Here is a 14590-nt window from a genome sequence, read left to right on the forward strand (position 1 = left end):
GCTTCTTTTTCTGTTTCAAAGAACTCTCCATAGTAGGATGATTGTATATTTTATTAAGGAGCATAACATTTATTGAGCAGTTGCTGGTTTTAATGAAAGTCTAAACGATAACAGCAAAATGTAAGTGATTGACTGTTTTTCAGCAGACATCTCACACACTTTCTGTTCTTTTTTTAGGCCCCAACTCTTCTGACAATTCCAACCAAACGTCACAAAAACTGACAGCTGAAACCCTTCTGCCGTTTTACCAGTGCAAGTTCTGCGTCCGTTACTTCAGATCGAAATCATTCTTAAGAAACCACACCAAAAAAGTGCATAATGTTGTAGAGGAAGATTCAGATGCAAGCATCTCCTCGGAGACAGCTAAGCAGCCCAGCTACACCGTTATAATGCACAATGACCATTCAAAGGTGTATTCCTGTCAGTATTGCACATACAAGTCTCCACGCAAAGCAAGGATAATGAAACATCAACTAATGTATCATAACAAAGTTTCGTCAGAGAGCGCTGGAGATCCCTCCGCTGAGACCGGAGAGGAGTGTGACTCGGCCAGCGCACTCATGAAGGGAACATTTGCCTGCGAATGGTGCGACTATCAGACCGACCAGAAGGAGAGCTGGACGAATCACGTGGTGAAAGAACACAGCGACAAGGTCAAGATAGTTTCCTGCATTACGGAGGTGGAAGGGGAGGCAAGTGCAAGCTCACCCAAGCCAGATTCTCCCTCCGCTTCCCAAAGCCCGACTAGATCGAAGATGAGCATCACTGGAAAGGAAAAGTCAGTAGGAAAAACAGCAGAAGACACATCGGGGGAGTCAGTCCCAGAGATCTCGTCCTTTCAGTTTGCACAGATTAGTGCAGTAACACCCAACAGCACAGGCTCCTCGATTTTGTCCAAGAGGTTTGCTTCATCTGATGTCTCCAACAGTGTCATAGGGATGGATGCCAACTTACTCAATGAGGAAGACTCCAGGAGCAGCTTAGAGGATGATGATGATGAGGAAGAGCTGGGCGATATAGATGATCCCAGCTATACTGGGACCTTGTCAGCAGATGCAAAGCAGCTTTTAACCGACGATGATAATAAATTACTGGAGACAAAAGGAATACCATTTAGAAAGTACATGAACCGATTTCAGTGCCCCTTCTGCTCCTTCCTCACCATGCACAGGCGGAGCATCTCCCGCCATATTGAAAACATTCACCTTTCTGGTAAAACCACAGTGTACAAATGTGATGAATGCCCGTTTATTTGCACCAGCCCTCTTAAACTCGGCACGCACAAACAGAGCCACAATTCCTCAGATTTAGAGACCATGGACCTAACAAGTGACAGCCCAGATCCTCAGAATGACAGTGCAGCAGAGCCAGTTAATGGGGGTAATGTAAGTTCCAAAGTCAATGGAAAAAGGATAACCAGCACATCGAACGACCAGCAGAACCCTCATCGCTGCACACTCTGCAGCTTTTCTACCACCACTCTGAAAGGTCTGAGGGTTCACCAGCAGCATAAGCATTCCTACTGTGATGACCTAGATCCCACTGTCTTTGAAAGCCAACTCACTGACCAGCCGGACTCTGAAGCGGACGCTTCTCCAATCTTTCTTCAAAAAACCCAGACCTCCATTTTAGGACTTGCCACCAAAAAGCCCTTAGTAACAGGGAAAAGAGCCAGGAAGTCCATTAACGACTTGCCTTTGGATTTGTCTTCAGTTAAGAAGAGAACAAGAATTGATGAAATTGCCAGTAACCTTCAAAGTAAGATAAGCCAAAGCCAGCAGGACATGATCATAAACCTAGATGACATGGATGATGAAGATGCAGGAGAAAATCACGCCAGTACTGATAAAGAGGATAGAGACGATGACAATAAAAACCCTGTCTTCACTTATAACACACAGCAACTTCATGCAAGAGAACCAGTGACCTCTCACGAGGGAGGCAGGATAGGGAAAAGAAAAAGCAACCCTAAGTCAAAACCTAGAAACATTCCTATATCCCTGACTCTCTCAGATGATAGCGAAAACATCTCTGCCGACCCCAGTGAGAGTACTATCCAAGAAAATGCGGATTATTCAGAGGAACCAGGAACTACACGTTTCTACTGTAAACACTGTGATTACCACAACAAATCAGCTCGAAGCGTCAGCACCCATTACCAGAGGATGCACCCTTACATCAAGTTCAGCTTCAAGTACATCCTGGACCCTGAGGACCAGAGTGCGGTCTTCCGGTGCTTAGAGTGCTACATTGAATATACAAATTACAACGATCTACACCAACACTACATGGATCACCACCCTGAAGCGAGCAATGTACTCAACTTCAACCAACCAAATCTGGTATACATGTGCCGCTTTTGCTCATACACAAGCCCCAACGTTAGGAGCCTGATGCCCCATTACCAAAGAATGCATCCGACAGTGAAAATTAACAATGCTATGATCTTCTCGAGCTATGTAGTGGAGCAGTCCCACAAGACAGGAGAATCGCAAACCCTGAGGGAAATATTAAACTCTGGCCCCAAGAATTTTAACTCCGCCACGTCAACCCCCAGGTCTTCCTCCAGCCCAGTGCTGAAAACCGTCTCCAAGACCCCTGAAGCCAGTGCTGAGACAGACCCTGTCAAAGAATCTATGAGTGGCAATGTTGTTGTCTATGATTGTGATATGTGTTCGTTTGCTAGCCCCAACATGCACTCTGTGTTGGTCCACTATCAGAAGAAACACCCGGAGCAAAAGGCATCTTATTTCCGTATACAGAAAACCATGAAGGTCATCTCAGTGGATCAATCACAGTCTGCTGCAAACTCTTCGTATAATCTCAGCATGGCTACACCTCCAAAACAGCCGAGCGCAGCACTGTATGGATCAGACGAAGAAATGTACTACTGTAAACATTGCGTGTACAGCAACAGATCTGTTGTTGGCGTGTTAGTCCATTACCAAAAGAGACACCCAGAAGTGAAAGTGACAGCAAAATATATCAAACATGGGGCCCCCACCCCTGGTTTGATGAAACTAATGGATGAATTGCAAATTGTGGCTCCCAAACAATTTTTGAAGCAGTTTCAAAACAATGGTCACGATGGCTCTAACAACTCAAGCCCTAAACCAGGAAGTGGGGAGAAAGGTGAGGACGAGCTGTTCTTTTGTCAGCACTGTGATTATGGCAATCGCACTGTAAAAGGAGTGCTTATTCACTACCAGAAGAAGCACAGGGAAACCAAGGCCAATGCTGACCTTGTACGTCGTCACACTGCTGTTGTCCGGAGTCAGCGTGAGCGTGCGCAGATTGTTCAGTCGAGCAGTGTCTCTTCTGCCGTAATCCCAGCCTCTACAGACCCCGACAACGCTACCTCCCTGCGTTCCCTTAAGTGCAGAAACTGTTCCTACACATCCCCCTACGTGTACGCCCTAAAAAAACACCTGAAGAAAGAGCACCCCACTGTGAAGGCCACTGCTATGACCATTTTACACTGGGCTTACCAAGATGGCATTCTGGAGGCTGGCTACCACTGTGAATGGTGCATTTACTCCCACGCTGAACCCCAAGGCCTGCTGCTCCATTACCAAAGACGCCATCCTGAGCACAACGTCGATTACACATACATGGCCAGCAAGCTATGGGCTGGTCCAGAGACCACCCAACAAGGGGGAAATATGGAAACTAAACATTACAAATGCAGAGACTGTGCCTTTGAGGCCTGCACAATATGGGACATCACTAGTCACTATCAGGCAGTCCACCCATGGGTCATTAAAGGGGATGAATCTGTGCTTTTGGATATCATCAAAGGAAATGGCACAACAGACAAGATCCACCAGCAGGTTGCCAAAGAACATGTGTCTTTCAATTGCCAGTCTGTTGAAGATGATGGAGCACTGCTCATTGCTACCCCTCCTCAAGAAAGCAATCCCCATCCCCAACACCCACGTCTTTCCATCTCTAGTAATCCTTATCAGTGTACTGTATGTCTGTCAGAGTACAACAGTCTCCATGGTCTCCTCACTCACTATGGAAAGAAGCACCCAGGCATGAAAGTAAAAGCTGCAGATTTTGCACAGGAGGCAGACATCAACCCCAGTTCTGTGTATAAATGCCGTCACTGTCCGTATGTCAATTCCCGAATCCACGGTGTCCTGACACACTATCAGAAGAGACACCCATTAGTGAAAGTCACTGCGGAAGACTTTGCAGATGATATAGAGCAAATCACTGACTTAAATGAAGGAGATGACAAGTGCAAAACTCAAAGGCAGGGCTACGGCGCATACAGATGCAAAATGTGCCCATACACACATGGCACACTGGAGAAACTCAAAATCCACTATGAGAAATATCACAATCAGTCGGCCTCTGATATGTTCACTCCCTCTATGACAAATTTCACTCCAAGTAAAGATACTGAGCCAGTAGCCGAATGCAGTGCTAGTAATATATCAAGTGCAGCGAAAGTCCAGGAGGTCAGTCAGTTGGACCTTGCCCTCTCCCAGTTACCCATCAATAAGACAGAGAAACACGCTGTATTCAAGTGTCAACTCTGCAAATACTTCTGCTCTACCAGGAAAGGCATCGCTCGCCACTACCGTATCAAGCACAACAACGTCCGTGCTCAGCCAGAAGGTAAAAACAATGTCTTCAAATGTGCTCTGTGTTCATACACAAACCCTATACGCAAAGGCCTGGCAGCACACTACCAGAAGCGGCATGATATTGATGCCTATTATACCCATTGTCTGGCTGCTTCCAAGACTATTAGTGAAAAGCCTAACAAAGTGGTGGCACCGCCGCCATCAGAAGGGGACAATTCAGAAATGAGTGAAGACTTGCGTTTGGCTGTTGAGAGACGAAGGTGCTCTCTTTGCGCCTTCCAAGCCTTCAGCAGGAAGAGCATTGTCTCACACTACATTAAACGCCACCCAGGTGTCTTCCCCAAGAAGCAGCATGCTAGCAAGCTTGGTCGCTACTTTACCGTTATCTATGCCAAAGAACCAGAGAAGATTGTTGTCAGTGCAATGGCAGAGGAAGACAAGGAAGTGCTGGATGTTCCACTTGAACCTGAGCAGGACAGTGATGTTGAATGGCTGCCCTTCAAGTGTCTAAAATGCTTCCGGTTGTCCTTCAGCTCAGGTGAGCTGCTCTCTATGCACTACAACGACCACCACAGCAATGACTTGAAGAGGGACTTTTTGGTATCGCCTGGTCCCGGGGATGAAGATTCTGAGTTGTACCAGTGTTCTCACTGTGAGCTCAAGTTCCTGGCTCTACCAATTCTGGCCAAACATCTATTGAACCACAATGAGGAGTTTCAGAAGAGGGCCATGAGGCAGGAGAGGAGGAGGCAGCTCCTCAGCAAACAGAAAGCCGCCGAACTACCTGAGGCCAAACCTGAGAAGGTGAGCACAGATACAACTCTTAAAATAAAATGATAAAAACTGGCATGGTTTAATTCTTTTTTTACCATTAATATCCTGGAACGTACTCAAAATCTTCTGACAATGTAGTCCCAAAGCTGCCACTGGCTTTCATCCAACAGGTTAGGTCCTGAAAGTTTTAAAAATCCACGGAAAACAGCTTGTACAGACATAATGTATCACCGTGAGTGTTGTTAATTTATTGTATCATGACTTTATGAATCCACAATCATTGTACCCCAAGTACTCCTATTCTGCCAAACAGAATTAAAGAGATAATTAGGTGTTTTGAATTGCCCCTTCATTGTCACCGGGAATATATAGCAGTGCATGATAATGAGTTGTGATAATTAGTTTCATAATAGTTCATGATAAATCCCATTGATCACATATAATGTATATTTGTCTCTAAGTTCAGCTAGTTTTGATTCAGAGGCATTAATGGCACCCTTTTTGTCTTTAAAAGGTTCAATAATATGAAATAAGATTATTTTAAATAAACCTCTTTATTACAAATTGTTGTCAGATACATAAAAAAGCAACAACTAACGTAGATCCTTTTTGTCATTCTGTGTCTGTTAACAGGAAAGCCCTGTAAATAAAGCTCCCATAGGATTCAGGTGTAACTTCTGCAGAGAGGTGCATCCCACCCTCCGAGCCATCTGCAACCACCTTAGGAAGCATGTCCAGTATGGAGAGGTCAAAGAGGGACACGTCAAGGTAAATGGAGTAGGATTTATTTTTTAATTTCTCTAATGCTGTTGTAGTGTTTGCCTTATTCAACTAGGGATATGTTACATCAATAAAAAATAATATTTAGTTTGACAATTTAAAAATCTACTTTCTTACCAAGAGTTAGATGATAGGGCTGATATCGCTGTAATATCTATCCAGTAAATATAAAGCTACAGCCAGCAGCTGTTAGCTTAGCGTAGCATAAGATTTAGTGGTGCTGGTTGGCTGATTTTGTCACCTTCAGACAGAGCCAAGATAGCTGTTTCCCCCTAAGATAAGCTACTATGGTGCTAGCTGTAGCTTCATATTTAGTGTATGAATTTAAGAGTGGTATCAACCTTTGTATCTAACTCTTAGACAGAAATCAAATAAGTGCATTTCCCAAAACGTCAAGCTATTCCTTTAGCAAATTGTGCAGCTAATGCACAGTATGCATTATTTACTCCTATTTTGCTTAAACAACATCAACACTATGTTTTCTTAAACAATACTAGAAAGACCCACTTTGTCTGTCCCCAGCGTTTCCGTCTTGTAATCTAACTCTCATCCTCCTTGCTCTGCAGTGATCTGTTTTACTGAACTTGGGTTCTGTTTCCCATTTTGTTTATTACTGACGGAGGCTTCTGGGTAGACAATCTGTCAGCTTCCCCCAGAGAAAACAAGCAAGGCTGTCCCATTGCAGAGGAGGGAGGGAAGAGTGGAGGACAGAGTGGTGAGCCATAACTTTTAGGGCAGCGGCGGGTAACCATTCGAACATTAGTATTCCACTGAGGCTGCCAGTGAGGGGAACAGGCCTAAGGATCCAACGCCTCACCCAAACGGAGGCCTGGTTCTTCCGTCAGACACTCAGTCTGTCTGTTGTATTTAAGATGAGATGGGGCCACAGAGAATGATCCAGTGAAGTATTCACTTTTTACTAAAATAAAGGGAGTGTTTCTGTAGCAACTTTGACTTAGATATATTATTATATGGGCTAAAATGCTAAGTTGTGTAGCTAGTGGCACTTACCCTTATGACCGTTCATGGTCTAAAACACAATGACTATGATGATGGGACAAGGTGCATGTTTGACAGTTTGAAGAGGGTAAAACAACAAGTACAACCCTGATGCCGAAACAGCTGGGACGCTATGTAAAACATAAATAAAACAGAATGTGATCATTTGCGTATCCTTTCTGACATACACTCAATTGAAAACAACACAGACACAATATATTTCATGATTTACATCATCAACTTTGTTGATTTTTGGAAATATCTGCTTATTCTAAATTTGATGCGGCAACACATTTCAAACATGTTGGGACAGGAGCAACTAAAGAGAGATGGAATGCTCTAAAAACACCTGTTTGGATCATTCCACAGGTAACAGGTGATAGCGTCATGATTCGGTATGAAAGGGGCATCCTTGAAAGGCTTAGTTGTTCACAGGATGGAGCGAGGTTTACCACTCTGTGAACACAGGATTGTATAAAGGATGTTACTACATGGACACAGGCACACTTGGTAAAAACGTTGTTAGTAAACATGGTTAAATTGCAAATGATTGTATTATGTTTTTATTCATGTTTTTACACAACGTCCCAACGTTTCTGGGATTGGGGATGCATTCTGAATACAGTTTCAGTAGTGGAACTGCAATGGTTTCTAATACAGTTGGATGAAGAACAGGCTGACAGTGCAGTCAGGGCAGACTGGATGGCAAGGTTGGGTCTGTGGATGCCACATCTTATTTATGGCTGCATGAAGTGCAGGGTCAGGTCCTTCCACAGAAAGAATGAGCTTCCTCGGGGCAATAAAAAAGTCATGGTGATTGTCTGTCCACTTGTGACGACAGAAAGCAGCCTGCAGAAGGAGGAAGAAGAAATGGATGGAGTTTTGTTTTTGCAGTTGTGTTATTTTTGGTAGATGGCGAATGTGCAAGGTATTCTGTTTTAGCCGTTCATGTGTTTTGTTGTATGCCTTGTATTGTATCATCCCATTTCTTTTCTGGGTGATTCAGCAGCAGCGCAGCAGTTGGGAATGAAACTGGGAGAATAAAGGCTTGTGGTTTGGTATAAAGATAGCACTGGGTGCATATTGTGATTAATCTTCTTAAGAAGAATTTTATTGTACTTGTTCTTATTCTTCAAGTTGATACAGTTGAGACATATAGAAAAAAGATGGAGGAGAATCGGAAATGATGTGTAACAAAGCTTCTGGACAGATTCAAGGGATTGGGCCCAAATTTTCATGTCACATTCCATTTAGATGATTATATAGGTGATTTAACGCAATCAACTCAATATATCAGCCAAGAGTGGTGATTCGGTAAATACAGCCCAAGGTAACTGTTGGAGCTTGTCAATACTGGCCTGGACTCAATCATGTTTTTCAGTCATTTGTTCTCGGACCTAGAGCTCGAGATAAATGCTGTCTCGTTCTGGGGACACAAAAAATCATCCCCGGGACACCTCTAGGACAAAAGGGACTTTTGTATGTATGTATAATCATCCCTTAGCAAATGACAAACTGAACCGAGCGCTAACTATGACAGAACGCATCTCATGCTGTTACTATAGTTACTATCACACCTACAATAAATATGCTTCATTAAAATCCAAAAGGACGTAGAAAACTCTATAGACAGGGGGATGCAATTTCTCTCAAATAATGCAACGTTGTAAACAACAAATCCGTGTTGACTTGGGTAGGAGGAGAGCTAGTTAGCTGTTAGCCGTTTGAGCTGGTTGACAGCAGACAGCAATGTTTTTAGCTAACAGAGCTAATAGCTTACAGCTAAAGGAGCTAAATGCTAACAGAGTTTAAACACCCAGCAGGACAGAGAGTTTTCTGTTCAGGAGAACATGAAGCGTTGAACTGTAGTTAAATGTTGCAACACAGCAAGTTTTCAGTAATTAGGTGTACTGAAGTACTTCAGCGGTAAAACTACTTTAAGTGCTAATACAGTTAGCTAAGAACTTCAGACAATAATAAAGCAAAGAAACAACATTTAGATTCTGGGACAGTTTACATTCACTTCAGGATGTTTGAAATTGTTCCTCAGGATAGTTCTGGGAGACAAATTTATGCCAGGGCAATGATATACTCACGTGTTGATCTTCCAGTAGTCAGTACTCATGTCAAGACGGTGAGTGATTTGAAAAGGATCAACAGGCACAGAAAGGTTGCTGAACAGGTTGTGAGACTTGTCCTCTTTGTTTTGCAGCAGGAAGTCAGCGAGGTCCCTCTGACGCTGCCTTCAGAGAGCCTCACTAACGGCGACCTGGAGGGGGATGAAGCAGCTGAAGTAGATGACCTCGAGACACCCGTGGCTACAATTATGGGCCCACCCTTGGTTTCCACAGCTTCCGGTGGTGCTGAGGTCGTTTCGGAGACACTGGAACCAGAAACTGATGCTGTTGAAGGAAGGGCAGCGGCCCTCGTAGCTGCAGCGAGGGCCGTGGTGTCGGAGGATCAACTGAAGCGGCGATTAGCATCAGGGGGTCACCCGTGTGCCCAGTGCGACCGAGTCTTCATGTCCATGCAGGGACTGAGGTCCCATGAGAGGAGCCACTCAGCCATGGCACTGTTCAGCAGAGAAGACAAATACAGCTGCCAGTACTGCCAGTTCGTCTCACCCTTCAGACACAAGTAAGTAGGGAGGGTTCAGTCCCTGTACATAGGATGGTACTTCATAAGAGCAAATTAGAGTAAATGTAAAGTGTACAAGTGGTGGAATTGGCGCCACCTACTGCTTATCTTAATGAAACAGCCCCTAATAATCGCATAACAAGCATTCATTTGTATTTTCTTTTGCTGATTTTCTCACAATTTGGTTAAAATTTGTGAAATTTGAATGGCACCCCAGCTATAATGTTGATCCATTGATCCTCCATTGAACATTGATCAGTTCTGACTGACCAGTTCCCCTAAGTTTTGCTTTTCATAAAGGTTCATTCAATTTGTGATTCTTAAGGTTTCAGCTCCTGGTTGATTTAGCAACACTTGCGGTCAATGGCGGTATAATCAAGTATGGTTTAATGTTACAGCAACACTGCTTGTGCAGCTACTTTTTTTCAGAAAGCAACTTTTTATAATGTAGCAACAACAAACTTAACAAACAAATAGCTGCAATTACAAAATGATCTTTTGACAAAACAATTTGGAAAATGTTGTTTTGTAGGAGCAATTTTGATGAACCATCGCAATCAGCTCAAACCTCGGTGACAAACAAGTTACATTTCCTGTGCGTGCTTCACAATAAAAGCCTCTGTACGCTTCACTAGTTGTAATGCCTTTGATGTGAAGCAGAGGAAATGTTTGGTTCGCATTAGCAGCAATACAGCTGTGATATGGCTGTAGGAGAGGGAACAGTATCCGGTGAATCACTCGTGCATGTGAAGGTAACTTAAATCCAGTTGATTGGCGGACTCCGCCACAAACAATGAAAACTATAATATTGTGGCTTATTTATAGAATGTAAAATAGTACAACCCCAATTCCAAAAAAGTTGGGATGCTGTGTAAAACAAAATAAAAAACAAACTGTATTTAACAACAACTGCTCCTTTCATACCCAATCATGATACTGTCACCTGTTACCAATGAGCCTGTTTACCTGTGGAATGATCCAAACAGGTGTTTTTGGAGCACAACAACTTTCCCAGTCTTTTTTGCTCCCGTCCCAACATGTTGAAACATCAAATTCAGAATAAGCAGATATTTACAAAAATCATGAACTCGATGAGGTCAAACATTAAATATATTGTCTTTTAAAGTCGTTTTAAATTAAGTATATGTCAGAAATGATTAGCAACTTATCACATATTAATGTTGATGTTTTACACAGTGTCCCAACAGATTTTGATCCTGCAAGATTTGCTTACATTTTGAGTGTGTGTGACTTTTCAGACATTTCAGCCCTATGATCCAGCAGCAGCACAAAGTCTAAAAGTCAGTTTGCTTGCCATTTATAAATAGCCGTGAATTAATCTTGTCATTCGTTTACAGTGACGGATCATTTTAGCCGCCCATTTACAACACGTGCAATATGTAGCTGATATACTTTACCAGTCTTACACCAGCTGTTCTACAAATCAACTGGATGTTAAACTCATTTTGTACAGCGCAGTTTTACACCTTCCTCTGTTTACCCTACCACGAGCCCTCTGAATCTTCAATCTTCTCTAAGATTTCCTGCCTCCTAGGAGAGTAAGACAAACATTACAGCGAGACAGACATTTTGGTAGTGTGATTTGTTTTATCCATCACAGAGACACAGAGCGAGAGGGAAAGAGAGTCCTCATCTCCTCTGAGCTCCCAGGTGTAATCCCTCTGTACTGTATGTGCCCTGACCCAGAAAGAAGCCGCATTCCCATGCCACCTAGAAGGCTGGCATTAAAAACACAGCCACCGTCCCCACAGGCACTCACGCACTCATTCCCACCAGGGGATTGTGGGTAGATGAGTTCACCCCACGGCTCCTTGTTCTGTAGTCATTGGAAATGTGCGGCTGTTGTTTGCGAGGTAAACAGAATCGAGCGCTTTAGATGCTGCTGAAAAACCCTGCTGTTAAAATCATCAAAGTGGATGCTGTAGAGTAGAGCTCTCTCGCTTTCTTTCCTCCGCTCTATTCTTGCCACTTTCTCTCTTTATCTTCTATCCTTTTGTCCTCATTTCATCTATTTTTTTTATGCATCTTTTATCCTCTTATCTCATATCCTCCCTTCTTGTTTTTTATTTGTATGCTGTATTTTGTCTCATCTCCAGTCTGGACAGACATGTGCAGTCTCATCACGGGCACCACAAGCCCTTCAAGTGCAAACTCTGCCCCTTTAAATCTGCCTACGTGAGTCGCTTGAAGAGCCACCTGCATAAGGCACACACAGGTAAAACACACACACACAAACACACACACACACACACACACTCAGTACATTAAATCACATCTTACAGCTGAATCCATGACTAACAAGGTATTCCTGGGCCAGAACAGCAGCTTCCTGTTTATCATCTTCCACATAACGACACAGGGCTTGATTTAGCTTACCCAGCACAATGCAACCTGTAGATTAGCTGCAGGAGCAGCTTCACCATTCGCTGTATATATTAGACACACCTAATTATACATGCACAGAATCATATTTGAATCCAGATTTAGCACAAATGGCCCAGATGAATGTACCGTTAATGTTGTTTGACGTGAGATGCCCTAAGCATGCTACAAAGGTGAAGGCGTACGGGTGTGAGATGAGAGTCTTCGCCTGTGATCGTTTTCTCTTTTTGAGGGAGCCAGACAGCGGACAAAGGCAAAGAAGCAAATGCAAAAAACGAAAAAACATATAAATAAAAAGCTCCACCTGGGCGATCAATACATGAGCAAAAGAAACAATCTTAAGACTGCCAAACTAGAAAGGCCAATTTTCAAATGGCTTTTGAGTGCTCTCAACTGTCTGATTGGAGAGAGCAAGAAACAGCAGTAAGAGTTAACAACTGCTGTGGATAATTGACACAAACCAATTTTGATTTGTGATTGCATCTGAAAAAGCAGAGTTTGGTGGCTTTGTACATTTTGCAAACACAATCAGCATTAAATTTCACCATTGTGGTCCACTTGTTTACCTTTGTGTCCAACAAGATAAAGATACTTTGGATTGATTGTCTTATTATAAACATGTTCTTGACAGAAACAGTTCAATCAGGAGGTGGTTTTCCTTATTAAACCACTTCTGGTAAACTATGTAACAGTCAGATCATGTTTAATTGTAATGACGCCACTCCAAAGGATTGCAGTAGGTTGTTACGCAGATATATTCAACAGTTACAGGAAGCCACCATGGGAACCTTTAAAAACTCCACCAAAGTGTGTGCCAACACACAGTAGCCAAAACAGGTTCAGCACAGTCACATGCATGACTCACCAACCTGCAGAAAACTTTATTTAATGTTGGTTCCTGTGTCAGTCCGACTCAGCGGATGTGGACAGCTGGAAACAGCCCTCACTGGTCGACTTTTGCAATCCGTTCCAATAAGGTTGTCACTGTAAAACAACAAGCAGCCGAACTAGCTAACAAGCTTCATGCTAATTATGGAAAAAAGTTCCACAATAACATTTTGCTTCCCCTCCAGACTCGCCTCCCTCTGGCAACATGTATACACGCTGTACTGATGATTTGTTTGGAGAATAAATACAAAATCAACTTTGTTACTTGTTACTTTGTCCAAATTGCCTACAAGGAAAGTGTATATTTTGGAGTTTGACTGTGGATTCAACTTAATGTGTTATTTCATGAGCTCATGTTTATATGTGATACCTCAAGACATTTCTATTTAAATTTTAATGGCACTTTAATCAACGTTGCAGCTCAACATCTTTTCTATCAGAATTATGCTAATTAGTCCAAGGGGAGCACTAAGTGAGTACAAGATGACATATTTGTTACAGATTGGCTCAGAGGGGAATAGCTTTGTTTGGATGTGTTTATTATCTTTATATTTTTATTTATAGAGAATCCTCAGCCATTTACAGCCCTCTGTGGATCCTCATCTAAAGCTGCCTTTGCACAGTGAAGTTGCTGACTCCCGATTCTTTTTCCTGCAGGTGAGCAACACACATACAAGTGCTTGTCGTGCCCCTTCTCCTCTATGACCATCAGCCAGCTGAAGGAGCACTCTCTGAGAGACCATGGTGAGGCCCTGACCCTCCACAAACTCCGGGCTGCTACCCAGGCTGCTCATGCCGCCCTCAGGCCCTCCCGGCTGGCCAGTAACACAGAGCAGGCTCCCTTGACCACGGATGGTAATAATGTCATCTTAATAGATATAAGATTATATGATAGGCTTGTCAAGCCAGATTTGGAAAATCTCAATTGAGCATCAAAGCAGAATCTTTTTTAATACATCAATCCTTAAAACAGAGTTTCTTAGCTTTAGAGAAAAGGCCTCATGTGAGGTTTAATAAAAAAATAAAAACATCATGTCTTAAGAAAGGACTGCAACTAATGATTATTTTCATCATTGATAAATCTTCTTTTAATTCTTTCAGTCTATACAATAATTTGGTCTATGAAATATCAAAAAAAGGAAAAATATGCATGTTAATTCTCCCACAGCCGAGCAGATGTTCGTATGTATCTTCGTTTAATTGGACCAACTGTCCAAAAGCTCAAAGAGTTTCATTAACTGTTATTATAAGACGAATGAAAGCATCAAATCCTCATATTTGAGAGGCTGGAACCAGCGAACGTTTGGCCTTTTTGCTTGAAAAATGACAATTATGCTGCAAAATCAATAATAATGAAAAAATAATGATAAAATAATCAAAGTAATTAAGTAATTGATTAATAGGCTAATCATTGCAGCTGTCGCTTATGTATAATGATCAATCCTCTTGAAAATATAACAAAGTAGTACAGGGAATGTAATCAAATTACAATTATTTTGTTCACATTTTAAAAC

At 42.6% G+C, this 14590-nt stretch overlaps 1 protein-coding gene across 3 annotated transcripts in view; it reads left to right on the plus strand.

Annotated features, from left to right (window-relative positions):
* Positions 1-14590, plus strand: part of znf462 (zinc finger protein 462) — a 51791-nt gene that overhangs the window by 23520 nt on the left and 13681 nt on the right. For 2 of the 3 annotated variants that reach the window (XM_041959910.1, XM_041959911.1), the window contains exons 3-7: positions 178-5399; positions 6003-6137; positions 9361-9785; positions 11903-12021; positions 13734-13931. In XM_041959910.1, the coding sequence (XP_041815844.1) occupies positions 178-5399; positions 6003-6137; positions 9361-9785; positions 11903-12021; positions 13734-13931 (6099 nt within the window). The remainder of the gene's footprint in view (positions 1-177; positions 5400-6002; positions 6138-9360; positions 9786-11902; positions 12022-13733; positions 13932-14590) is intronic. The other variant, XM_041959914.1, reaches the window with a different exon arrangement.

Source organism: Chelmon rostratus, chromosome 19 (assembly GCF_017976325.1).
Source record: "Chelmon rostratus isolate fCheRos1 chromosome 19, fCheRos1.pri, whole genome shotgun sequence".
Lineage (NCBI taxonomy): Eukaryota > Metazoa > Chordata > Actinopteri > Chaetodontiformes > Chaetodontidae > Chelmon > Chelmon rostratus.